Genomic DNA, 24,625 nt, shown 5'->3' with positions numbered 1-24,625 from the left:
CCCCCCCCCCCCGAAAAAAAGTAACCTTCTTGTCCTGAAGCAACCCCCCCCCCAAAGTCAGAGAAGGTGCCTTGGCCTCCCCACCTCTACAGCCCTCCAGCCAAGGGGGCCTGGGGAGGAGGGTGGGGCCCCCCGTGAGGCCCCCTTGGCTGGAGGGGAGCCCCCCCACGAAGTGCCTCCCTAAGAGGCCTAAAGAAAAAGGGAAGGGGTGGGGTGGGGCCTGCCCTGCCCCCCACCCTGGTCCCATCGGATGGGGAGCCCCCTCCAGCGCTCCCAAGGGGGACCCTCCTGCAGGGGGGGCGCCCCCTCCCCTTCCCTCTCCGAGACCCCCCCAAGGAGCCACTTTTCGGGGACACCCCCTCCGCCCCTCCCTCCCTCCCACATCCCTCACGCTGTCCTGTCCCCTCTTGGCGGGGGGAGAGGGGGGCTCTCCCCTCCCCCTCTCCTCCCCACCCCCCCTCCTAAAAAAGACCCTCCTGGGCGTGAGGGGGGTCTCACCTCCTCGCACCTTGCCCCCCCGGGAAGGGGGGCCAAGACCCCGCTGGAGGGGGGAGGGGAGCCCCTTCCTCCGTTTCCGCAGGGCGGGGGGAAGCAGCTTTTCAGAGGGGTCCCCCCCCCCGAGCCTCTCCCCCCCTTGCCGGGCTCCTGCCCCTCCCCCTCCCCCACCGGCCCCCTTTCTCCCTCCCCTACCTGCGCGCCGCCGCCCCCGCCGCCGAGGGGTCCGAGCGCCGCCATCTTCCTCCTCCTCCTCCTGGGAGGGGCGTGGCCAGAGGCGGCCGCGGGAGGGGCGTGGCTTTCGCCCGCCCGCTTGGCCCGCTGATTGGCGGAGGTACGGCGGGCGCTCCCCCTGGCGGCCCTGATAGGGAAGCGCCCGCCCGGGGAGCGAAGAGGCGGAGGAGGGAGGAGCGCTCTGCAGATGCTCAGAGGCACCCTTGGGCCGCCGAGATCCTCGGGGCTCCGGGGATCGTCCTGGAGGGAGAAGCGCTTGGGAGCGGAGTCCACCGCCGCGGAGAGGAAGGCGCCCCCCTTCCTTTTTCCTTTGCCTCCAGGCACCCGTGGAGCGGGGATTACAAATCCCATCATTCCCGGCTCCCTTGGGAGCAAGGCGCCGTCTGGCCATTCCTGCTCGTGGCCAGAGGTGGGCTGCATTTCCCTCCCACGGGTCGCCCTCCTTGGGGTCTGCAGCCTCACCCAGGGGGGATGATGATGATGCCCCCCCCAACCCTTATACAGTTGGCACAGGAGGAGCCCTTGGAAGGGGATGTGGAGCCATCCCTGCTCAGACGGACAGGGATTTGTTAGTTAAACTTTGGTCTTTCCCCCACCCCTATTCCTTTTCCACTTCAATTTCATGGACACAATCAGAATGTAATTTTTCTGAGGCTCAGTTAGTAGACGGACTCGGATTGGTCCATTGGTCTTCAGGGGACTGCAGGATGCCCCCCCCCCAAATTTACATATAGCCCTAAGACAGGAGGTGGAGCCCAGCCACCTGACACTCTCCCCCCCCCACCCTCCTACATCATCATCATCATCATCATCATTCTAGATCTGCAGAGCTGGAAGGGACCCTCTAGAGATCATCCAGTCCAGCCCCTGTCCAAGGAGGACCAATGGGGGATTCGAACTCCCAACCTCTGGTTGGCATATATATCCCAACCTCTCCTTTTCATCCATGAAATGCCACTGGACCTGAACTAGATAGGAATTTCAAAACCAACACACATTTATTGAACATTTCCAGAACTCGGTCACAAATGGAATAGACACCAACCACTGGAACAAAATAAACATAACCCCTAACGCTGAACGTTTCTTTACGAGCGATCTTTTGTTACAATCAAAGGGAAATCAGAGCTCGTCCTTCTGAACCGCACTCCCCAGCGGCTTCTTCTTCTGGGGCCTTTCCTTCTTCTTTGCCATCCTCTGTTTCCTCCTCTTCTCTTCCTCAGTTTGCTGCTGATTCATCTTCTGCTCCGCCTCCTGCAAGATTGAAGAGAGAAAGCAGGAAGAGAACCGACATCAGTCGGTTGGTTCTCTGTTGCCTTTGGAAGCAAAACAGAAGAAAAAAAAAGTTTATGACCCCTGAAATATTGGCTTAATGAGAGGGTTCCTTCCAGCTCTACAGATCTAAAATGATGGCCGGTAGCTCAGTACAGTAGTTGAGGTCTCTGGCTGCAACTTCAGGAGACCTAGAGGCCAAATTTTCCCCTTTTGAGAGGAGATAGGATAATGATTTTCAAATCCTTGAAAGGTCATCTGACAGACAGGCAGGATCTGTTCTCCATCATCCCAGAGCACAGGGGGCATCATCATAGGTTGAAGGAAGCTAAATTTTGGCTGAAGATCCGGAAAAACGTCTTAATGGTTAGAGCAGTACGACAATGGGACCCATGATCTCGGGAGGCGGTGATGAGGGCTCCCATGCGGGCGGCAATCCAGAAACCAAACAGATCCGTCTGTTGGATCTGCTTGGGTTTGGGGTCCCTGCCTTGAGCAGGGGGTTAGACTGGATGGCCTTACACGGCCTCCCTTCCAACACTGTGCTTCTCGGATCCTGGGAACCAAGTGAAGGACAGCCACGGCGGGAATGGCAATGCCTTGAAACACGCCCGGGGTACCTGAGTCTCCCTCCACGTTTCCTCGCCAAAATCTTCTGCATAGTCTTCATCGTCTGTGATCAGGAAATTATCGAAAATGGTTCCGGATCTCACCTGCAGTTCGGAAAGAGAAAACAGCATCTTGACATAGTAAGAATGTGGAATCCCTGTGGGGGGATTGGTTCCATGGACAACACCCCCCCCCCCCGCAGATGCTGAAAAATGTAATTATAGCAAACGCGATGCATCGCATGGTCTCTGGCGCTATCTGGTGGCCAGCTCTGGTAACGCCCTCTTTAGAAATCTATATTTCTGGGATTTTCCTTTTCCTATTTTCAGACTTTGGATGACTCGATCAGAGGATACGGATCCTGCGCCTTGATGTGGAGGGGGCGGGCTGGAGAGTCGTGACCCATCGGCCCCATGGAGTCGAAGGAACGAGAAAACCGAACGCCACCAACCTGCCACAGGTCCAGCCCGAGGACGCCAATGTCTTTGTAGACAGAAAGGTTCACGTCGGGCTCGTATTCCGGGTTCGCAATTTGAGGATGGGGCCAAGCGCCTTTGTATTTGGGATTCGGGATTTTCCGGGGCCGCCACTCGCCCTGGAAGAAACCACGCGGGGTCAGAGGATGCTTCCCAAGGACCCCCCCATCAAAGCCACCTGGCATCGAAAGGCCCCCTACTCTGTACAGTGGGTTTGGCAGGAGAGGCGGCTGCCAGTCGCCCTCCTTCACTTCCTCCCAGCCTTTCGGTTTCTCGGCGCTCGTGTCCACAAGGAATTCTGGAATGTCCCAGTCCTTTTGCAGGAGAGTAGAGCCGGGAGGCGGGGGGAGGGGAGAGAGAGAGAGAGAGCCGTTAAATTTAAATCCATTTTTAAAAAGTAGATGGGGGTGAGGGCAAAAGCAGCATGGGTCCAGAATAGGGCGAAAGAAGCGAAGGGAAGGAACGAAGATCCACATCTCTGCCTGATTCTGGCTGCGGGTCTGGGTTTGTTTCTATATCTAGATTCAAAGTATGGGTTTTGGCCTATAGAGCCTTGAAGGGTTCGGGACCCACAGGGTCTGCCCATAGTAACCCGTGACAACGGGGTATGGCTAAAAGAAGGCAAAGGCGGATTTTGAAAAGGCATTTTTTTTGGGGGGGGGGAAATAAATGTTCTCCCTGTAACAGCGGCCCAAGAGTGGAACAAATGACCGGGGCAGAGAGAAATCTGACTCATGCTAGAAATCTTCAACCTCCGGCTTGCATCGGCATTTCTCAGAGAGGGTTCTGCCTTTGGTGTCCCTTCTCCCCAGCAGGCACTGAATGGTTTCGCCGGCCACCTCCGACTCCAGGAAACCCAAGGACACGGTTTATCCTCAGCTCACCTCCGGCTTCTGGTCTTCCGGATCATCCACCTCCTCCTCCTCCTCCCAGTCCTCGGGCTTTTCCACGGCCGGGTCATCGATGGTCCTCGGGGGCAGCAGATCCCAATCCTCCTCCAAGAAGCCCGATGCCACCACTCGGTTGTCGATCTTCACCTTATACGTGTGGTCTGGGTTTAACACCAAGGTGTACAAATGTGTGAAGCCGTCCACCTGGGCCAAAGCGGGGAAGGGGAGAGAGAGAGGCCGTCAGGTGTCATCATCGCAGACGTGGACAAAAGACCTTCCAGGAGGGAAGGAGAGATATGCCCCCTATCTACTATGGGGCGGCACAGAAGCACTAGAGTTTGCTCTGCTCCCCGGGAGGAACCCAAGGACAACACTAGGACTTCTGTACCCATGGGATCGGGACCCGCAAATGGACTTATCCGGGGTCTGAAAAAATGAAACTTATTAAAAGAAAAATCCTAGAAATATCAGGGGACCCGCCTATCCACAGAATCCATATCCACTGATCTACTTATCCGCCACCTGAAAACATTAAAAGAAAAATCATTCAAATATACATTTCTAAAGATGAAGTTACCAGAACTGGCTACTCGGGGGGGGGGGGGGGCTCGGGACCGATCACCTGCAAGAGACAGGGGTCCTACCGCCAAGGTTTCCCAGCACTTACGATGCAGCGAATCGGCTTCTTGATGGGATGAAATTTGTTCTTGTAGTTCAAAATGGCGTGGACTTTCTTTGTATCAGAACTGCATATATCAGGCCCTGAAAGACAGAACGGTCAGCTTTTCCTGTCCCGTGGAATGCTTTCAAACACTTTCGGACCAGGTTTATCGTTTGGTAAGTTAAAATGTAAATTTTCCTACTCTCTCCGGCAGCCCTACACAAAACAAAACAAAAGAATGAAGAAGCCCCATCCAGTTCTGGTCCCGATCAAATCACAGGCCAAGATCTGCAGCTGCATATTTTTATTAGACCCATGGAAGGAAAGACAAGCCCTCTCTGTTTTTCAGTGGTTTAACAATTGCATATCTGATAATGAGTACAATCTCCAAATATGCCTTAGAGACTTATTTACACTCCAGAATGTACCGTAAGACCATTGTATCCGCTCGAGATTGGTTCCAAGCATCCCGTGGATTCTTTAAAAAGCAGATTATACATAGTGAACACTCTTTAACAGTGATTGTTATACACAGCATGGTTTCTGGCTTCCTCTAGTGGCCAGTTCTGGGAACTTTGTCATAAGAAACATATAATTCTGAGACTTTTTCTTGTAATAGAAAAATGACGTGCCTTGAGTTATCTCCAGTTAAATCAGCTCACCAAACATGACATAGTATGGAGATTCGCCACTCATGTTTTTTTGATCGAGGCTGGAAGGGAAGATTTTCACATATCCACCACCGCAGTCGATCCTCTGCTCGTGTTTCACCGTATACTGAATCACTAAAGGTCTCCCTTCATTGCTGAAGGGTTTAAATCGTGATGAGATGGCGTAGAACTTAAGATCCTCACTGGTCTGGAGACCTAGGAGACAGATCACACGGTGTGAAACCGTTTTGGACGCCTGAACCAAAACTGCGGTGCATTTTGTTAATTAAAAACAAGAACTACTTTAAAAAAAAACAAAGAAAGACACTAGGATTTATTAAAAGGAATCATAAAGTACAGTAGCAATGTTGTCTCCATGGGGGATCGGCTCTAAGCCCCTCTGCGGACGCTGAAAAATGTGGATTACAGCAAACGCTATACATGGCATGGTCTCTGGCTCCCTCTAGAGCCTACTCCTGATAAATACACCATGGAAATGTAAATAGGGGGTTCTGTGTTGTTTTTTACTGCATTCAGGCCCTGGATCCGTTTCAGTCGGGCTTCAGGCCACGGCACGGTATGGAGATGCCATTTATCGCCCTGTACGATGACCTGTTGAGGGAGGCTGACGGGTAAAACATCTCTGTTGGTCCTCCTCGACATCTCGGCGGCCTTTGATACCGTCGACCACGGTATCCTCCTGGGGAGACTCTCCGAGGTGGGAATTGGTGGCTTGGTATTAGATTGGCTCCGTTCCTTCCTGGAGGACCGACCCCAGAGAGTACAGCTTGGGGAGAGTATTTCGGCCCCGTGGAGTCTGAATTGTGGGATTCCACAGGGGTCGATTATCTCCCCAATGCTGTTTAACATCTATATGAGGCCGCTGGGTGGGGTCATCAGGGGATGTGGGGCATCGTGTCATCAGTATGCTGATGACACCCAGCTCTATATCTCCTTTCTTCCAACTGCAGGTGATGCCGTCCTGTCCCTTCAGCGCTGCCTGTGGGCCGTACTGCAATGGATGCAGGAAAATGGGCTGAACCCAGACAAGACGGAGGTTCTGAGGGTGGGTGCCCCCACGGTTGGCAGGCTGAGTGACTCCCTCTCATTTGGGGGGGGCGACCCTTGCCGCAAAGAGCCATCTGGACCCGACGCTCACCATGGAGACTCAGGTGACGTCCATGGTCCGCACTGCCTTTTTCCACCTTTGGCGGATAGCCCGGCTGCGACCCTATCTCGATGTGGGGGCGCTCACCACCTTGGTCCATGCGCTTGTAATGTCGAGATTAGACCACTGTAACGCGATCTACGTGGGGCTCGCCTTTGAAGTTGACGCGGAAACTTCAAGTGGTGCAGAATGCGGCGGCCAGACTCCTTAGCGGAGTGAGAAAACACCACCATATTTCTCCCATTCTGGCCGTGCTGCATTGGCTGCTCATTCGATTCAGCGTTGACTTTAAAGTTTTGATGCTTACCTACAAAGCCCTAAACGGTTTAGGGCCTTGATACTTGGCGGAACGCTTACTCCCACCTAGTTCTACCCGTGTCAGACGTGCAAGTCAGGAGGTGAGGCTGAGGAGCCTGACGCCGAGGGAGGCCTGGAAGGAAAAAACAAGAAACCGGGCCTTCTCGGCGGTGGCTCCTCGCCTCTGGAACCATCTGCCTCCGGAAATTCGCTCGGCTCCCTCGCTGGGTACTTTTAAAAATCAGTTAAAAACTTGAATGTTTAGGCAGGCCTCCCCCCCAGTTAATTCCCGATTTTCTTCCCCCTTATTTTCTTATTTGATTTATATTATATGCTTTCCATCTTGCTGAATTGTGTAATTGTGCTATAAATTTTTATATTTGTGTGGTACTTCATGTTGTAAGGCGCCTAGAGTGGTTGAAATAACCAGATAGGTGGGGTATAAATAGATTAAATAAATAAATAAATAAATAAATAAATAAATAAATAAATAAATAAATAAATAAATAAATAAATACATACATACATACATACATACATAAATACATAAATACATAAGTACATAAATAAATACATAAATAAATAAGTGACTCAGTGGATTCATAAGGGGTCTTAGGGCAGAAAAATGACAGCACCTATAATTGTTTAAAATGTAGCTTGCAATGCTTTGCATTTTACACCCTGGCCTTATAAAGGGGGGAATCGCTTTTCCCTCTTAACCACATGGCTTCTCTTTGGGCCCTGTCTGCGCTTCAGCTGATGACTGTGTTCCTCTGATGCGCCGAATGAATGAGCAGCTGGCACTTCCACCTCTTTGCTGGCGGCTTCCCCATGTTTGCACAGCTATCAGTTTTTTTCAGGGCCTTCCCAGAGGTTTGGACGCAAACCATTAGGCCTCGAAGAGGTACAAATTCCACAAAATTTTCATTTTGCTTTTCCAGGAACAAAGACACCCATATTCATTTCCATTTTTTTTTCTGGAATAAAATTGACATTTTCTGATATTTTACATCTCTAGAAAAGGCCTGATGTTGGCAAGGGGCTTTTGGGGGGGCGCTCCACCCCAGAACATCTCCCCAAAGAAGCCCCAGGTGTTTCCATTTGGCCTCTGCGTTGAAAGGTCTTCCCTCCCTGATCCTGACTAGAAAGAACTGGGACTGGAGCATCAGCTGCATCTCAGAGATGATGTCCAAACCTTTGTCTAAGTCACGGTCGCTGTAAAGCTTCCCGGTGGCCAGTCTGAACGTCCCATAGTCGGACCGGTGATGGGACGGCACCCACCGCGCCTGCCACTTGCCTGTGAGAGAATGAGAAAAAGCAGGGTCACCCGACAGAACGACCTCCCGGGGCTGCTCCCAGACTCCCGAAATGGATTTCCTAGTTGGAGGAAGCTTCCTCACTGCCACCACCAAGAGCCTCTCCCTGGCATCGGGGCAGGCAGGGGATGGGTGGGTTCTGGTATGCCATCTTGGGGGGAAGGATGCTGGCATACAAATAACGTATGGAGACCCCAAACCAGTCTATTGGCTCTGCAGACACAGAGCAAACCCAGTATCCAGGTTTCAAACCCGCCCTGTGGGTGCTGAAAAACGCGGATGAGAGCAAATGCTGTTTTAATAGCTCGTGCCACCCATCGCCTGGTCTCTGCCCCCCTCTAGTGGCCAGTTCGGGTAAGATCCCCTTTTTAAAAATGTATAGATTTCAAAGATTTACAGTACAGTAGTTTCAAGGCTTCTAATCCTTTATTTGGATAAGAGGGACCGTCAGCATTATTTGGATTTTTTAAAATCATTCTAGATCTCGGACAAGTTGTTCCGCGGATACTGATCCCACGGACACGACCTCCGTTGTCTTTTTAGGGGGGGTCCTTTTAAACGACGCAGCCCGCGGATAAATGAATCCGCGGATAACTAATCCGGGGTTTATGATGACTTCAGGGCCGTCTGAGGGAGGAGAGGGCGACTTCCCACGAGCTCTCCCCGCGACATCTAGCCTACGGCTGAACACGTGTCTCACCCCCCCGCTGAACACGTGTCCCACCCCCCCGCCGCCCCCCCACCTCCGTCCAGGAACTGTTCCCGGAAATAAACGGCACCGCGGGCGAGAAATGGCGGGTGGAGGGCGACCAGCCAGGCGACGGCCAGCAGCCCCCACAGGCCCATCGGGACGGGGACGAGGACGACGCTCCCATTGGACGCGCGGCCTCTCACTCCCGCCCCGCCTTTGGTTCCCCCCCCCCGGAGCAGGTCCCGCCCCCCTTCGGTCTGGCCGCTCCTCATTGGTCCTTCCCTTCCGCGGGGGCTAGCCGCCAGCCCCGCCCTTCGCTGGGCACGCTTCGCTGATTGGGTGCCGCTACTTTTCTTTTTGCCCCGCCTCTCTGGTCTCGACCGCTAACAAGGATGCCGCCAGCCAATCGGGAGCGAAGGCGTGAGGCGCCGTCGGGGTTGCTAAGCGACGCGCAGGGAAGGCGGAAAATGGCGGCGGCGGCGAGGAGGCGAGGCGGCGGGAGCGCGGCGCTCGCCCGGGCGGCGGCTCAGCTGAGCGGGAGGGGCCGGCCGGTGAGGGAAGCAGAGAGGGAGGGGCTGGCGGGTGTGACGTCACGAGGTATGGAGCGCGCGTCACTTCCCGGGGTCCCCCCTTGGACCCCGCCTTTCCCGTCAGGCTTCGCCCCTTGGTGGGGAGCGGCCGCTAATCACGGGATGGTCCCCTCTTATCCGCGGGATCTATACTTGCGGATCCGGTGCTCCGATGCCTGAAAAGGCCAAATTTTAAAAAAAAAGATCAATAAGGAGGTAAAAAAGTTGCTGATACTAAGATCAATTCGAGTGAAAGAAAGGACTAAAATAATACTAAAGGACTAAAAAAACTGTATTAAAGGAAGAAATAAATGCCATACGAATAAAGAGACACGAAATAAAGGCATAAATGCTAAAATCAAAGATTAACAATGCTAATAGATAATTAATTAATTGTTTATCTAATATTAATATTATGGCAGACTTTCTGGCTTTTTTCCAGCCCTCTTGCTACGGGTCTGTTAACGCAAGGGAAGAGGGGCCCCTGAGCATGTGCAGAAGGCTGCCTCCCTTGGGGGGAGTTGTATGGGGTGCAGGTGCGGGGCCCGGTGCTTGTGTGCGTGTGGGGGCCTGCGTTTGCCCTAGTCCTGCCCATTCGTTCACCATGACAGGTCGTTCACCTCAATTTGTGGCGGATGACCACCTGTGCGAATCCTGCAGAAAAAAACACACACACCCTTCCCGTGTCAACCCTTTTTTCTCTCCTACCCCCAAACCTCTCGGTCTCGAAGACCTGGATTCGGGGCCCACCGGGTGGACATCACCTCAAGGGACCCCCCGGAAGCGCCTCGTCCTCCCTGAGTGGAGACACTCCCCCCGGACTGAGCCGGGCAGCTTCTCCAAGCCTCCTCCAGTCCCTGGACGAGTTGTTCTCCGGAGAGGCCGACCCGCCAAGCGACATTTCCACTGGCAGCGGTGAGTCCGGTCTGCTGTTCTCCTTCTTTGAGCAACCCTCTAGAAAGAATTCCCGCTATCCACAGGACCTGTATCCATTGAACTGCACGCCTTCAGCCTGAAAAGTCTAAATAACATCCCGCCCCAAGAATACGGATTTATATATGTATTTCCAGAGTGCATTTATCAGTACTGTACTGCCCATGCAATGGGTAGCATTCAATATTTCCATGTTCTTTGGTGGCCGGGAGAGGGGGCTAAGATACCACAATCCTGCTGTATCTGACGCCGAAACCTTGAGGTTCCTATTTAATTGTTTCGGATACAACCAGAGTGTTTGCTCCAGGGCTTTGCAGCTAAATTTCCTGGCTTAGAACCGGCTGCTGCAGGCGAGTGCCAAGTTTGAATGCTTTTCTGCCGGAATGGGAAGAAAAGGTAGACGATGCAGGCGAGGCAACAGCGAGGAAACCCCGGCTCCTCTTCCTCCTCGTAAGCTGGGCAAAGCGATTTCTGTAAGGTAAAAAGACTCGGGTCTTCCTGAAGTGTCCGTTCTCTCCTCCTTTGCAGATTTCAGAGTCAACATTTTGAGCCTGGATGACTTGGCACCCGCTGTGGCCTCCCGGGCGGAAGAATTCAAAGAGGTAAGAGCCGAAGACTCAAGAGTTTGGGTCGGGGACAGGATTTGGACAGTGCCTTCCTTTCTGTCAGCATTGACAGGTGGTCATCTCATTCATTTTGGCCAATGGGAGGGCCAGAGGGGCAAAGACAGCAGCTGTGTGCTGTTGGACCCACCTATCCACCCCGTATCCACGGGATCAGTATCCGCTGAGTCCCTTACCTGGTGGTTTAAATATACTAAAAAGAAAAACCCTAGAAATATATATGTCTAAAGAGAATGTTACCAGAAATGGCCATTAGAGGGATTTAGAGACTGTGCTATCCCAGGTAGCCGGCTCAAGGTTGACTCAGCCTTCCATCCTTCCGAGGTCGGTAAAATGAGTACCCAGCTTGCTGGGGGGGCAATGTGTAGCCTGTATAATTAAAATTGTAAACCGCCCGGAGAGTGCTTGTAGCGCTATGGGGCGGTATATAAGTCCAATCAATCAATCAATCAATCAATCAATCAATCAATCAATCAATCAATCAATCAATCAATCAATAAAACATTCGGTTTGCTGTTATCCACATTTTTAGCATCTGCTGGAGAGATTGGATTGATCCCCCACAGTTATGGGGGTCCTGCTGTCCTTTTTTCTGCTAAGACAGAGTTTTAAGCATTAGCCTGTTAAGGGATGCAGTTATGTTCTCACCGGCGTGACGCTTTCGCACCCAACATGCTTACCCAGGCGATGACAGTGGAGGGCACCGGAAAGCCAAGGAATGAGCCACGTGCAGTCCTGATCCATGCTGCCACCCAGAGCGCCTTCAAGGTGCAGCGCGCCTTCTCAGAAGACACTGTGAGCCTGGAAGATGAGGCGGACGAGGATCTGGGGGAAACCGACATCTCTGAGCAGTTGAGCGACGCCTCCGTTGGGGTTTCCCTGGACGGCCCAGCGAGGGCCAGCAGCCCCGAATATTCTGAAGACTTTGAGTCTTACCCCTTGTCTGCCGAAGCCAACGACGCCGAGGGTCCAGCTTCCTCTTCCGAAGAGTTATGGGGCCGTCAGGAGGCCTCTCTGCCATCTACTCCCTCTGATTTCTCTTCCCCTGGAAGCCTGGAGCCCCAAAGGAGGAGATCCGTGCGGGACAAAGCTGTGCAGACGAGTACCTCTTCATTTCCTTACCAGGATTTGCACGGTAAGTCAGCCAAGGGTTGGAAGGTGGGGAGGCGTAGGGCGTAAAGCCTCTTTTGGGGCCAGGGGTTCTACATAGTTCGTTGGTCATGACATGGCCTTGGTGTCTTCCAGCCCACCTGTATGCAGCGGATATCCCGTGGATGGGACAGACCCCAGGAGGGAGAGGCGCAGGAACCTCGCCGGGGGTCAGCCGCTGCCTAAGTCCGGACATCTTGGAAGGTATTATCTCTTCCTGACCCCTGCTGAGCCATGCTGATTACAAACAGAGGAAGCGAGGGTTTGCTCAGCCAGATCCTTGGTCCAACCTGTAATTTCGGTTCAAGCAGGAGCCCTGTATCTGCAGGGAAGCAGTTGCAAGCCCCTTTGCGGAGGCTGAGAAATGTGGATAATAGCAAACACTCTACATCCCAGTCTGTAGCTCCCTCTTGTAGCCAGCTTTGGTAACGTCAACTTTAGAAATAGATATTTCTAAGATTTTTCTTTTAATTATTTTCAGTCCGTGGATCAGTGAATCAGCAGGGACTGATCCTGCGGATACAGGGCTCCTGCTTGTTTTTTGTTTGTGTTTTTTCTTCCTGTCAAATGTTGCTGCAGTGGGGGCTAAAATTCTAACTGAACCTAACAAGGTCTACGTCAGCTCAAAGCCAATGGGCAATTCTGAGGGCTCCCAGGGTGGCCACTGACCTGATCTGCCCGGGGTCTCGGCAGGAGAAAAAGGTTCGGCCTCCAGGGGGCAGCAAAAAGCAGGCCGGAGCCAAGAGGCTGGGTGGTGGGGTTTGTTTTTTCAAGGACTTTGTGGAGCTGTAGGGCAGAACGGGTAGGGCCAGGGGTTGGTGCCGGGTCTGACCCTTTCCACCACCACCCCCAAGCTCATCTCCTGACTCCTTTTCTCTGCTTTTCAGCAGGGACCACGACCAGTCCAGCGGCCTCGGCGCTGAATGAGCTGTTGAGACAAAACGTGCTTCTGATCTGTCATTTCGTTGAAGCCAGCCGGCACCTCCACGCCTCCATGGTGGCATCGCTGGAGGAGGAAAACTTCCACTACCACACCCTGGAAGAAGCCAAAACGGTAAGCTCTGCAGTTCCCCTGTGTGTGTGTGTGTGGCTGTGTGTTTTTGGTAACAACGGTAGGACCCCCGTATCCGCTGATCCACTGATTCGTGGTCTGAAAATTCCCCTCACCCCCAATCCCGGATTCCAACCTGCTTTGTTCCTTTGCAGTACATCAGCTGCCACAAGCCGCCCCCTCTGACCATGGAACAAGCGTTGAGAGAACTGGAAGAAGAGGAGCGAGGGGGAATTTAGATGCCACAGCCCTTCCTAAACCAGGCAGGACGAGAGCCAGCTGTTGCGTTTGAACAGAAAGGCGGTGGCTGAGCTTTCAAGACGTGGCCGGTGGTTTTGCAAGCGGGACTGTGCAATACAAAGAGAATCAAGTACCACCGTAATGGGAGGCGGGTGCATCGCATTCCCCAGGGTTTCTGAAGAAAGGCCAGAACCAGACAAGAACGTGCAAACAGACACACTCCCAGGGACATTTCAGCTTTCCAGCCGCAGATGGGTCACTTTGTGCTGGGGATAAAAACCTGTGTAACTGAGATTAAAAACTAAATTTCCGGAGAAAACAGAAACCAAGGGCTCCCCGCTCTCTCAATAAACCTGATCGCTGCATAGGAAAAACATCTCTTTATTGGTAAGCAACCGTACGTACAAGGCGGTGGCCGAGTCGGATGCAGGGCAGAAGGGCGACCGACGGGGGGGGGCGGGTTCCACGGGCAAAGGAAGTCATCTTACAATGGCTGCGCCACCTCGCCAAGCAGGTGGGTTGCAAAAGGGAGCAGAGGAGGCAAATGGCGCCTCGGGTTCCTCCAGAGAGCCTTGGACAAGATGGGAGCCGACCGGCTCGGGGCACCCCGCCAGCTAATGGGAAAGGGAGTTTTCAGGAAGTAGGCGGGTAACGAATCGGGAGGGGAGGGTGTTGGGAAGAGTCTGCCTACGGCCCTCCCTTTTGCTACCCCAAGTGTATATACAAAAATATAAAAAGGCCTGCATTGTGTGGGGTTTTTTTGTTTAGTTTTGTTACAAAGCACTGAATATTTCAAGTGGCTAACCCTCTAAAGGGAGGTATGACATTACCAGAGGTGTCTCGGGGGGGAAGGGGGGTTTAGGATAAACAGCCAGGTCCTGATTCACTTGCCCTGTGCTCAGTGGCCGTCTGGCTGGCCTCCTTCCGCTGGAAGCATCATTAGCCTTCAGGAGACAGAAACACGGTGGTATTAAAATAAGACCATGCAGAGGACTACCATCACTTCAGTTCAATGGCCCAAGGGGATAAACCACCACCTCGTCGCTATTCATGCCAGATGTTTAATTATTAAAAAATATTACAGGAAAGAAGGGAGCCTGGGCTTTCTCCAACCTAAGAGTTTCACGCAAAGGTTTCTACACAAGGGCCGGGATCCTGTTATGTCAGGTGGCCTTTCCACCCTTTGCTCTTATTTATTTTATTTATATCCCACCTATCTGGTCAGTCATGACCACTCTAGGCGGCTTCCCTGTTGGGAGCGCATGGTTTACAAAAAAGGTGGCCAGGGGCCCGGGAGGGGGGAAACCCTTGCGCGGCGACCCCTGTGGCTCAGAGGAGGCCATGGGGAAGACTAAACAGCGGCAGAGCCAGAGGCTGGGAGTTCGAATCCTCCCTTTTGCCTCCTTGACAGGGGCTGGACTGGATGATCTCGAGGGTTCCTTCCAGCTCGGCCTCCCCTCCCCTCCCTTCCCGGCAGCCTGCGAGCCGGTGCGAACCCGTCCCCTTACTTTCATCTCTGGCTTTCATCCGGGCGATGAAGGAGTAGCTTTTGTTCCTCCGGTAGTTCTCGTAGGGGTCGTCCAGGGTCACGCCCACGCCCTTGTACTGATCCCATTTGTCTCGGATGTCCCCGCCCTTGATTGGGTCCTGGATCCCTTGCTCTTTGGCCCCCAGGCCCCCGGATCCGCTCCACCCTGGAAAAAAACGGCAGAACCAAACGGTTGCTGGCAGCTCTTTCAGCTCCAGGGGACTAAGGATCCCCCACTTTCTGTCAAAAAGGCTTGGAAAAAGGGCAGCTTGGACTGCTTATCAGGATCAGGGGTTGAAGCCTCTGGGGGCAGAGCCAGAGGTGGGGAGTTCAAATCCCCCCCCCCCGGGGCCTCCTGGGCAGGGGCTGGACTGGATCATCTCCAGGGTCCTCCGCGGCTCTACCGTTTCAGGATTCGCAGGAATCCTGGGCTCGGTGAAGACGAAACTCCGACCTCCCTAGTTGAGGGAGTGGCACAGAAGAGCCCACATAGCTTAGCAGAGCACAAGTCTTATTGGGAGCAGCCCAGGAAGGAACATGACACCTCTTGGCCTGCTTTATAAAGATCCGCTTTGTCGGCCCCCGTCCGTCTTACCCATTTTCACGAGCATCTGGTGTCCTTTGTTCTCCTCTCCGAGTCGGGATTCAGGGACGGGAGGACCCGAACTGGAGCCCAAACCGGCTGCAGAGCTACAGGGGAAAACGGAGCGACTAAGCACTACAAACTTTCCAGACCCCAATCCCTGAAGACCGACAAGGGAGGAATAACCTGCTGGGAAATCCTGCAGTTTCAGAGGCAAAGAAATATCCCAAAAAACATAGATTGCTACGGATAAAGTTACCAGAATGGGACACGAAAAGGAGACAGAAACCATACTAGGTATAGTGTTCAGTATTAGACCAGGGTTCACTATTATCCGCATCTTCCAGCATCCGTGGGGTCCTCCTGTGAAATTGACGTCCGTGCTTCCCCGTTCGCTCGGGAGCCCAAGGGACTTGAACAGGGACTTGGAAGACGTGTTTGGCTTGCCCCGTTCAGGCTGTTTTTCACCACCTTCCCACCCGCAATCTCTGACGACCAGTGGAAAGAGCCCAATCTTACGGAGGTGTTTGACTGCGGGATCGGGACCGGCGGCGCCTTCCGGGCGAGTAGGATTTGGATCGGGACCGGGACCGGGACCGGCTTCGAGAGGACCGGGACCGGCTCCTGCTCCTGGAAGAGACGGAAGCAAGTTGAGGTGGAACGTTCGGAATGCAAAAGGGGAGATTCGCTAGCGTTGGCCAGCCGACCTGAGGAGGATCAGCTCGCACACACTCACACAGACTAGCATTAAAGCTTCCCCCACCTCGATGAACCTGGGAGAACAAGCCCCGCTTCCCAGCTGCGCCCCCCCTTTCCTTTACCTGGATGGTGACCGGGAGTAGGACCGAGACCGAGAACAAGACCGGGACCGCGATCTCGAGTATGAGCCAGAGGACTTCGAAGACCTCGAGTTTGAGCGGGATGACGAGCGGCCGCGGCTTTTGGATCGGCTGCGGGAGGGCGAGGGGCCGCTGGCGTGGAAAGAAGAAGAAAGAAAAGCTGTGATTCCTTCTTGCTGTTTGGCTACCAGGATGAGGCCAGGTGAACCCAGGGCGCAAATCTGGGAAAGGAGGGCTTTCTCGGTGGCAGCTCCCAGAGACTTTGGAACTCCCTCCCACTGGAGGCCAGGCTGGGCCCATCTTTGCTCTCCTTCCGCAAGTGGATAAAAGATCTTTCTCTTCAGTAAGGCTTGTCTCTAATGACCAGCTGGGTCTTCTTTTTTTATTGGATGACACTTTACCACTTAAAATGTGTTTTCAATCTTTTGGTTTATCGTTTCACAGAACGATATCTGTTTCACCCTTCTCAGTACTTCTAGGCTCATCGTTTTGAGCTCCCTGGGGTGAGCTCCTACCTGTTCCTTTTCTCCTGTCCTTTGCGCCGCCGGGCTCTCATCTTCGCTCGGAAGAACTCGTACAGCCCGTTCTGCTCCCAGCCCTCACTGGAACGGGAAGCCAAGCAGGGAAAAGAGAGAGAGAGAGAGAGAGAGAGAGAGAAAGGAAAGAAGATCAGTTCCTCCATGGAGTGTCAGGGCACTGCTCGCAATCAAGGGGGTGTAGGGAACTGTTTGGCCCCCCCATGAAGCCACGCAGATGGCCCCGAAGCATACCTGGCTAGAAACCGACTCTTCCAGCCGGAAGTCCGTCGGCAGGGTCAGACCGGTTGGAAACCGTGCCGTGGGAAAGCGGGGAGTCCTGGGGAGTTTGGCCTCTTACCTGTTCCGGGGTCTGTCGTGGGAAGGTGGGCTGTAAAAGGCTTCCACTGCTGCCAGGAGCCGCTCGCTGGGGGGCATGGGGGGAGGCAGGCGGATATCCTTCGGGTCTAAGGGCTTGTACTCGTGATCTTCCAGCTTAAAGGAGGGAAGCCGCAGTCACATTGTGGCCCGGGGGGGAGAGGCGTGGATGCCATGCCACGGCACCCGGAGCGCAAGACGAAGGCAAGAGCGGCAAAGCCATCAAAGGAGCCAGGAAGCTGAGAAAGGTCAGGGTACCCCCCCATCCCCACCTCCCAGGACAGACCCACATGCCTCCTCGGCTCGTCCCTCAGGACCGCTTACTTTGACGAGCGGCGCCATGAGTCCAGCCGGGAGGTCAAAATATGGGACGTTGGGCACCAGGCTGGGGTCGTCATGGTTGACGTGAGGGGGCCCCTGCCGGCGCATGTGGGGCGGCTGGCCATTAAATCCGTGGGGGGGAGGCCCAAAGTCAGGATGCTGGGGCCCTCCCCACGGGGGATGCTCGCTGATCCCAGGGTGTGGCATGCGGTGCCCAGGGTGGTGATGTGGGGGCCCCATCTCTGCGGAGAAAGAGAAAAAAAACAGTTGAAACCTCTGGGGACTTGTGGGCAAAATCCATGTTGTTGTTACCAGAACCCGCCATGAGAGGGAGCTAGAGACCAGCACTCACCCTGGGGGAAATCCCCCTGTGGATAGTCGAAGCGGTGTGGATACGGGGGCCGCTCGAAGGGGTGCCGTGGGGGGAAGTCGTCCTGCATGAAGCGCGGCGGGAAGCGGTTGAAGTTGTGGGGGTGGGGGGGCTGGTTGAACTGGGGGTGCTGCTGGTGAGGGGGGAAGGGCCCCCGGAAGTGGGGCGGGCGCTGCATCCGGAAAGGGGGTTCCCTCTGGCCCCCGGCCCCCCACGGCGGCTGCTCGTGCTGGTTGTTCCAGGGGGCCTCGAACTGGTTGTTCCACGACGGATCAGGCTGGTTGTTCCAGGGGGCCTCGCGCTGGTTGTTCCAGCCGGGCTCCCGCTGCTCATTCCACATGCCTTCGTGGTTGCTGTTCCATGGGGGGCAATGAGGGGGTCCCTGGTGGTGAGGAAAGGGGGGCTGGTCTGGAGGCTGCGAGAGGAAGAAGATCAGAGGGGCCCATCAGCTAGAGGTAACCAGGGATGTGGGGTGAAAAGCACACGCCCTTATTCAAAGCAAGCCCCACAACCCATACCCCGCTTCATAAAATTTATTGGAAATCACGATGGAGGCCAATATAGTTTCCCTGTAGATGTTCTCTATGGCTCGCTTAAGAGTCTCTCAACGACCGCAGCAGAAGAGGCAAACTCTAAGGAAAGTTAAGTGGACTGTCTCCTATCTTCAGGGGCCAGGGGGTGGAAACGATCAACCTGTTTTAAATGCTCTCTGCCTTCAGTTTAGACAAACCATTTGCAAGCATTTAAGCCAGCCAGCTTTAAAACTGCTTTAAACACAGTCTGTCTTTCATTTAAAGAATGTGAATAAGAGCATCCGTCCAAAGCTTCCTGCTGTGGTGAACCGAGTAAATGGCGCAAAGCGTGCAAGAGTTCAGTTCCAACCCTTAACAAGCTGCTGGGACACTGCGAGGTTTTGGTTAACAAACACGAGTTAACCAACTGACCCGGACTGTGGTCTCGTTGCAAGAAGTTCCGAGGCAGGGCAGCATTTTGACCCCCTCCCCCACAAGAGGGAACGACCCCAAAGGAGCAGGGACCTCCAGGCCCCCTGGACAGAGCCCCACCCAACCCCACACCCAGTACCTGTTGCTGGCCCCAGGGGGCCACCGGGTGTGGCTGATCAAACCAGGGCGGTTTATTGGGAGGCATGTGATCGTGAGGCCCAGGGCCACGCGGTCCGGGGGTGGCAGAATCAGAGCTGGCACTGCCTGCCGCTTCGTATTCGGTGGCACCTGCGAGCGGCAGGGGAGTCTTCCCCTCCTCTGAAAAGAAACATACCGGCTTGAGAGGGCTGGGGGGAGGGTCACCATGAGCTGCCGTCTCAAACGGACCCTTGCTCGCAGCCCCATTTCTGAGCCCGTTCAGTCCACCAGGAGGCTGAAGATCAGGGAAAACTTCCCAACTGTTACAGCCATGTGATAATGGGACCCATGACCTCGGGAGGAGGGGGGTGAGCGCTCCCATACTGGAGGTACTCAAGAGAAAACTAGACCACCACCTTGTCCAATCTCCTTTGACTTCAGGATTCCTGGATTGAGCAGGGCGGTGGGATTTGATGGCCTTATGAGACCCCTTTCCAACTCCATGGTTCTCGGGTCCAACGATTCTACGATTCGCCAGCCCCTGAGCGGACTCATGGGGGTCGGGTGGGGAGAAAGCAGGAAGGAAACCCCAAGTTCTACGAGAGCGGCGGGCTGTACCTCCTTGTGCAACGGGGGCGGCTGGAGGAGGAGCTGGGGCAGCCGGCTTGACCTCACTTTCCAAAGGAGGAATCTGAAGCTGCTGTTGCTGCTGCTGTTGCTGCTGCTGTTGTTGTTGTTGTGTGAGGCTGTTCACAAACTCCTCATGCTGGGTTTTCAGAGTCTGGATCTGCTGCTGGAAAGCCACTTGCACTGGTTGGACTACACTGGCATACTCGGTGATGAGAGTGGCCTGAAAGCACCAGGTGGGGTGGGGGGGGCGGGGGGGGGAGAGGCAGGAGAAAAAGGAAACACAGGCAGGAGAGTTATGGTCTGTCTGTCTGCCTGTCTGTCTGTCTATTTACCTGATTTATGTACCACCCAAGCCAAAGGCCACTCTGGGCGGTTTACAATAAGGAACAATCAAGCTATAATAATATATCACAAAATGATGCATCTATAATTTATACAACACAAACAATACACCCTTAAAATGCATACTACAAGACAGTAAAAGTCTTATCATATGTAGATGAGTGAGTGGATAGTGGTCCTGCGGATACAGGGGGTCCTACTGTAATTAAGTTTTTAGAACGGCCTGCCCATTGACTTGAAAGGTTTTAATCTGCGTTTCCTCACAGGTTTTGGGACGTATTCAAAGGAGAGAATGCCGGGAGAGCTTCTGCAAAAGCCCGCTCTGACGGCTGGGCCTACAGACCGTTGGCCCCTCTCTCCCGCCTGGCGGGTCCCTCCAGCTCAGCTGCCCGGCCCCTGGGCCTCTTTTCTTACCTGATACTGCCCAAGTCCAAGCGCCGGGCTCTGTAGCTGCTGAATGATGGATTCGTCAAAGTAGCCATTTTTCTCCCACAGCTGAAGGAGCTGTGGGATATCCAGAAAGGGAGGAAGGCTGTTATTGGGCAGGCTGCGCTTGACGGGAGCGGTCATGAGGTCACCCCCCTCTCCCCACCAGACCTCTCTCTCTCCCCAACCCCTCAAAAAAAGGGCAGGCCCAGCCTGCTCACCCTGGCGATCTTCTGCTGCTTGTCTTCCTCCACGGCCAGGAAGCTGGTGCAGTAAATGGGTACCACCACTTTCTGCAGGGCAGCCAGAAGGTCCCGCTGTTGCTTCCGCTGGCTGAAAACAAGGGGTGGGGGAGAGAGAGAGAGAGAAGGCAGGTCACCACCGAGACCACAAGCCAAAGACTCAAAGAAAGCAAAACCGGGCCTGCCTCTGAACCAGTCTTACCCCCACCCTGTGGATACTGGAAACAGCAGATAAATGAAGCACTAGCTTTCTACTTCTTTGGTGTCCATGTGTGGTTGGGAGGGGGAGCCCTGGCCAGTCTGGCCAAAGGACTGGGCTTCCTGCTCTCCTGTCCACAAAGGAGGTATCCCTGGAAACAGCAGGGGGGGAGAACATGGCCTTGCTAATTTCAGACTATGTATAAGTAGATCCGTGGATACCGATCACACCGATACGGGGCTCTTACTGTTTCCCCTGAGTGCAAGGCGATGTACGGGATTCTTCTCCTTCCCGTTTATTCTCCCAACAGGAACCCTGTCAAGGGAGGCCAGGCCCCAAGCGAGAGGGACTAGTCCAAGTGCAACTCGAACCTGCGTCTGGACCCCCAAAGTCCTAGTCCAGCTCTCTAACCACTGCTCCACACCATCTCTCTACAGGAAGTCTGGCTATCAGTTGCAGGGCTGGCCTGCCATCCCCCGACCCCATACCAAGCAGACCCCAGCCCTTGGGGCCTCCCTCGCCCCCCGCCTCACCAGTGGTGGAGCACGTCATTCATCAGGTAGATTAAGTGGAGCCGGAGTTCGAAGTGGGCCCCTTCCGCCGTGATGCGGTTCCGCAGGTGCCCGGCCATCAGCTCACAGTGCTGGGGGGACTTGGCGTTGCTAAACATCCAGTTTTTGCCAGCCTGGAGGAGACACAACCCACACCCAGGCTGTCAGAGGCAGGGTTGGTTCGTTCATTCATGGGGGAGTCAAACTCCCAACCTTGGGCTCTCCAGCCAGAGATCTAAACCAAGCTCACCAGCAGATTTCACTGTGTTTTCCATGGTTCTCGAATGGGGACTAAGAAAATGCAAATTCTAAACCCGTTTCTGTGAACCAACGGGAGCCCTTTTGAAAGGCATAATTATAACAGGCACCTGCTTTTCCTTGCGCTCAAACCTCAACCCTCCCCAGCTGGCTCGCCCTCCCACTTACGGAGATGGCGTCCTTCGTACAGGTGTCGATGATCGGCTGCAATAAGTTATCAAACTCGTTCACGTCCAGCTGAGTTTCCTCTAGAACCTTCTGCATCTGCTGCTCGACGGCCAGGGCGATCGCTGAGGTGATTTGCTCCTAAATGGAGGAGGCAAGAGATCTGAGCACAACTCCAGGAGTGGGGAAAGGAGGAGAGCCCCAAATTTTCCCTTCTCAGAAGCCTGCACCCCACTGGTATCCCCTAGAGACCCCACAAAGCTCTGCAGGACCGGCTCATCTTGCCAGCCGCTGCTAGACCTGAACCCAAAGGCTAGCGGTGTGCCAACCTGGGCCATCTTTATCTCTTTAAATTACTTATTTTTTTAAATTATTTCTCCTTAAAAGGACCCCAGGTGGCTTAAGCCATGAAAGAGAGAAAGAACCGCAGATCTGCGATGTGGCAGGGAAAAACCCTGAACCCTCAGAATCTCCCCCAGGAACTGGACGGAGTTGCCAAATCAGGAGGTGGGGGTACTGCAAGACTACATAGCCCATCTTCTCTACTCACACCAAGAGCCCCATGGCTGAATCTCTTGCCTCTGAGCACCCCCTCATCCCCCATCAGCTCAGGCAGGGTCACGAACGGACCCAAAGTCCTTGGTCTCTGCAGTCATGCAGGAAGAGAGCCGAGAGGCACTGTGATTCTCCCAAATAAGAGTCTCTGCTCCGCCTGCCCTCCCTCACCTGTCTCAAAGCCAGGAGGTGCTGCTCCTGCTGCTGGAGGTTCCACTGGCTCTGCTGGATCAACTCCTCCATGGAGGGTGTTCCCTGAGGAGTTGTGAGGGGGGCAGCGGGGGCGGCGGCCAAGGGCGGCTGGGGTATCGCTTGGATGGGCGGGGCAGCCTCAAGGTCCTGGCTCTGCTTGCATAACACTGCGGAGAGGAGTGGGAAAGAAGCACACATGAGGGAGTCCAATCTGAGCCCTCTCAGGTCCAAGTACCCTCTCCGCACCCCACCCCCATTCTGCCAGGTTCGTGATGGACGTCTGCTGTTCCTGCCCCCCCAATTATCCTCAACAACCACCCTGAGAGGGAGGCCTGGCTGGCAGAGGGTGACAAAAAGATCTTGACACAGCCCCGAGCGCCCACGGGAGATGCCCGGCCACCCAGAGAGCAACCAAGGGAGCCAGCAAGGACCCAACCCAAATCCAAAGCCAACCCCAAATCCCAGCCTCTGCCCCCCCCACCCTCCACGAAGTCCGGCAGGACTCACACTGCTGCTGCTCCAGGGCCAGCTTATACTTATAGTAGCCGTAGAAGTCGCCCCCAAAGAGGAATGAGAACTTGGGGTTCTCCTTCTGCTTTTCCATGGTCATCTTCTCAAACTCCGGGCCATTCCGGGCCACAAACTGAGCCAGCTTGTCAATGACATTGCGCAGCTCCTGGTCTGAAGGACAGAAAGGACGCAAAGCGGTGTTTTTAAATGTTTGATCCAACTCGCGCTCCTCAGAGCCTCAAGGGTGGGCGGTCCTGGACAACCCCTGTATCTGCAAGATCAGTAGCCACGGATTTACTTAGCTGTGGTCTGAAAACGCTAAAGAAGTGGAGGTTTTTTTAAGTATCAGAAATGGATACATCTGGTTCACTCGGCCACAGTCTGAAAATACTGTATTAAAAATGTTAAAAGATAAATAATAGGAATAAATACACAGCAGGACCCCCTTGTATCTGTGGGAGCGGTATCCACTGATTCACTTATCCGTGGTCTGCAAATACTGAAAAATATCAGAAAAAAATCTTAGAAACATATCTAGTAGGGCCTCTTTATCATGAAATCGGTATTTACAGATTCAGTGGCCAGTGGCCTGAAACTATTAAGAGAAAATCCTATAAAATGTATATATGGGGGGACGGGACACGGGGCTCTGTAAGACAGGCGTCTCTGGAAGGGAAAGGGGGTCCGAGGGGGAGGCGGGGGGGCTGGGGTTTTAACCCGAAATTTCCCTCCCCCCGAAGCCCTTCAGGGACGCCCTTTGCCCCATTGATGGAGGGGAAGGGGCGCAGGGAGCCTCTGCCCATGTGTAGAGTGCCTCCCCTTCTTCCTCCTCTCCCCCCCACCGCCCTTCCTGAGGGGAAACAACCGGAAACAGACCCTCTCCCAGGCGGGAGGAGGGGAAAAGGACCCCTCCCGCCACCTCGGAGCCCCCCCTCCCATAGAAAGAAGTACGGGGGGGCTCACCCTCAGGCGGCGGCGGCAGCGGGGGCGGTGGGGGCATCTCCATGGCCGCCCACGGAGGAGGAGGACGAAGAAGGCGGCGGCGGCGGCGGCGTTGAAAATTGAGGCGCGCCTCCCCCAGCCCGACTAGGCCCAGGCCGCCACCAAGCGCAACCCCGGCGTCGTAAAAGCAGGGCCCGTTCGCGACGGCGTCGAACCGTGCCTGCTTCCCGGCCTCCTCCGCGCGCTTGGCGGCCGCGTCACCTTAGCAACGGGAGCCTTCCTTTTTTTTCCGCCCTTGAGGGGCGTGGCTCGGCTAGCCTCTCCTGGCGGCGAGAACCACTTGGGGGGCGTGGCTGGCTCGGCTCCCCGGCCACGCCCACTGCCTCCCTGCCGCAGGGAGGAGCTCGAAGCCCGCTCCGTTAACCCTTTCGCCCCCAGAAGGCAGTCCTTACAGGGCGGCCGGGCACTACACGTGTCTCCAGAAGCGTTCAGACGAACACCTCCAAAAATATACCCCCCAAAAAGCTCGCACGAGAGCCTCCCAGGGAGGCCCCGGGAAGCAGGACAGGCTAAGTCACCACTCTATGCCAGAAGGGCTCTGTGGCATAAATAGAGACCCACCCACCCACAAACACAAACTAACTTTTCTCTTCTGGGCCTGGGGGGGAGAAGT

General features: G+C 54.5%; 3 protein-coding genes across 7 annotated transcripts; 1 reads left to right on the top strand and 2 right to left on the bottom strand.

Moving 5' to 3' along the window:
• Positions 1-1,708: 1,708 nt before the first annotated feature.
• Positions 1,709-8,979, bottom strand: CALR3 (calreticulin 3). 3 transcript variants are annotated; one of them, XM_072977919.2, is made up of 9 exons: positions 8,812-8,976; positions 7,948-8,049; positions 5,300-5,503; positions 4,644-4,738; positions 3,971-4,180; positions 3,287-3,400; positions 3,062-3,205; positions 2,622-2,714; positions 1,709-1,983 (listed from the first exon to the last, which is right to left on the bottom strand). In XM_072977919.2, the coding sequence occupies exons 1-9, from the start codon at positions 8,912-8,914 to the stop codon at positions 1,852-1,854; spliced, it is 1,197 nt and encodes a 398-aa protein (XP_072834020.2). In that variant the 5' UTR covers positions 8,915-8,976; the 3' UTR covers positions 1,709-1,851. The 3 variants fall into 3 exon arrangements, with proteins under 3 accessions (XP_072834020.2, XP_078235160.1, XP_072834019.2); XM_078379034.1 differs by lacking the exon at positions 3,287-3,400 and having other exon boundaries at positions 8,812-8,979; XM_072977918.2 differs by lacking the exon at positions 8,812-8,976 and having other exon boundaries at positions 7,948-8,754.
• A 101-nt stretch (positions 8,980-9,080) lies between these two features.
• C7H19orf44 (chromosome 7 C19orf44 homolog) lies at positions 9,081-13,698 on the top strand. 2 transcript variants are annotated; one of them, XM_020781008.3, is made up of 7 exons: positions 9,081-9,310; positions 10,060-10,243; positions 10,790-10,863; positions 11,569-12,019; positions 12,130-12,237; positions 12,924-13,087; positions 13,240-13,698. In XM_020781008.3, exons 1-7 carry the CDS (start codon positions 9,152-9,154, stop codon positions 13,321-13,323), a joined length of 1,224 nt encoding a protein of 407 aa, XP_020636667.3. In that variant the 5' UTR covers positions 9,081-9,151; the 3' UTR covers positions 13,324-13,698. The 2 variants fall into 2 exon arrangements, with proteins under 2 accessions (XP_020636667.3, XP_020636666.3); XM_020781007.3 differs by having other exon boundaries at positions 9,120-9,310; positions 12,921-13,087.
• Positions 13,690-24,197, bottom strand: CHERP (calcium homeostasis endoplasmic reticulum protein). Of its 2 annotated transcripts, XM_020781006.3 has the most exons (18): positions 23,974-24,192; positions 23,008-23,181; positions 22,480-22,667; positions 21,757-21,894; positions 21,313-21,464; positions 20,560-20,671; positions 20,327-20,416; positions 19,559-19,790; positions 18,942-19,120; positions 17,841-18,273; positions 17,492-17,730; positions 17,151-17,284; positions 16,790-16,876; positions 16,257-16,406; positions 15,955-16,065; positions 15,448-15,542; positions 14,833-15,018; positions 13,690-14,268 (listed from the first exon to the last, which is right to left on the bottom strand). In XM_020781006.3, the coding sequence occupies exons 1-18, from the start codon at positions 24,014-24,016 to the stop codon at positions 14,264-14,266; spliced, it is 2,748 nt and encodes a 915-aa protein (XP_020636665.3). In that variant the 5' UTR covers positions 24,017-24,192; the 3' UTR covers positions 13,690-14,263. The 2 variants fall into 2 exon arrangements, with proteins under 2 accessions (XP_020636665.3, XP_072834017.2); XM_072977916.2 differs by lacking the exon at positions 15,448-15,542 and having other exon boundaries at positions 23,974-24,197.
• Positions 24,198-24,625: the final 428 nt, after the last annotated feature.

Source organism: Pogona vitticeps, chromosome 7 (genome assembly GCF_051106095.1).
Source record: "Pogona vitticeps strain Pit_001003342236 chromosome 7, PviZW2.1, whole genome shotgun sequence".
Classification (NCBI taxonomy): Eukaryota; Metazoa; Chordata; class Lepidosauria; order Squamata; family Agamidae; genus Pogona; species Pogona vitticeps.
Note: the sequence above shows the minus strand (reverse complement) of the source record. Positions and strands in the feature narration are given on the sequence as shown.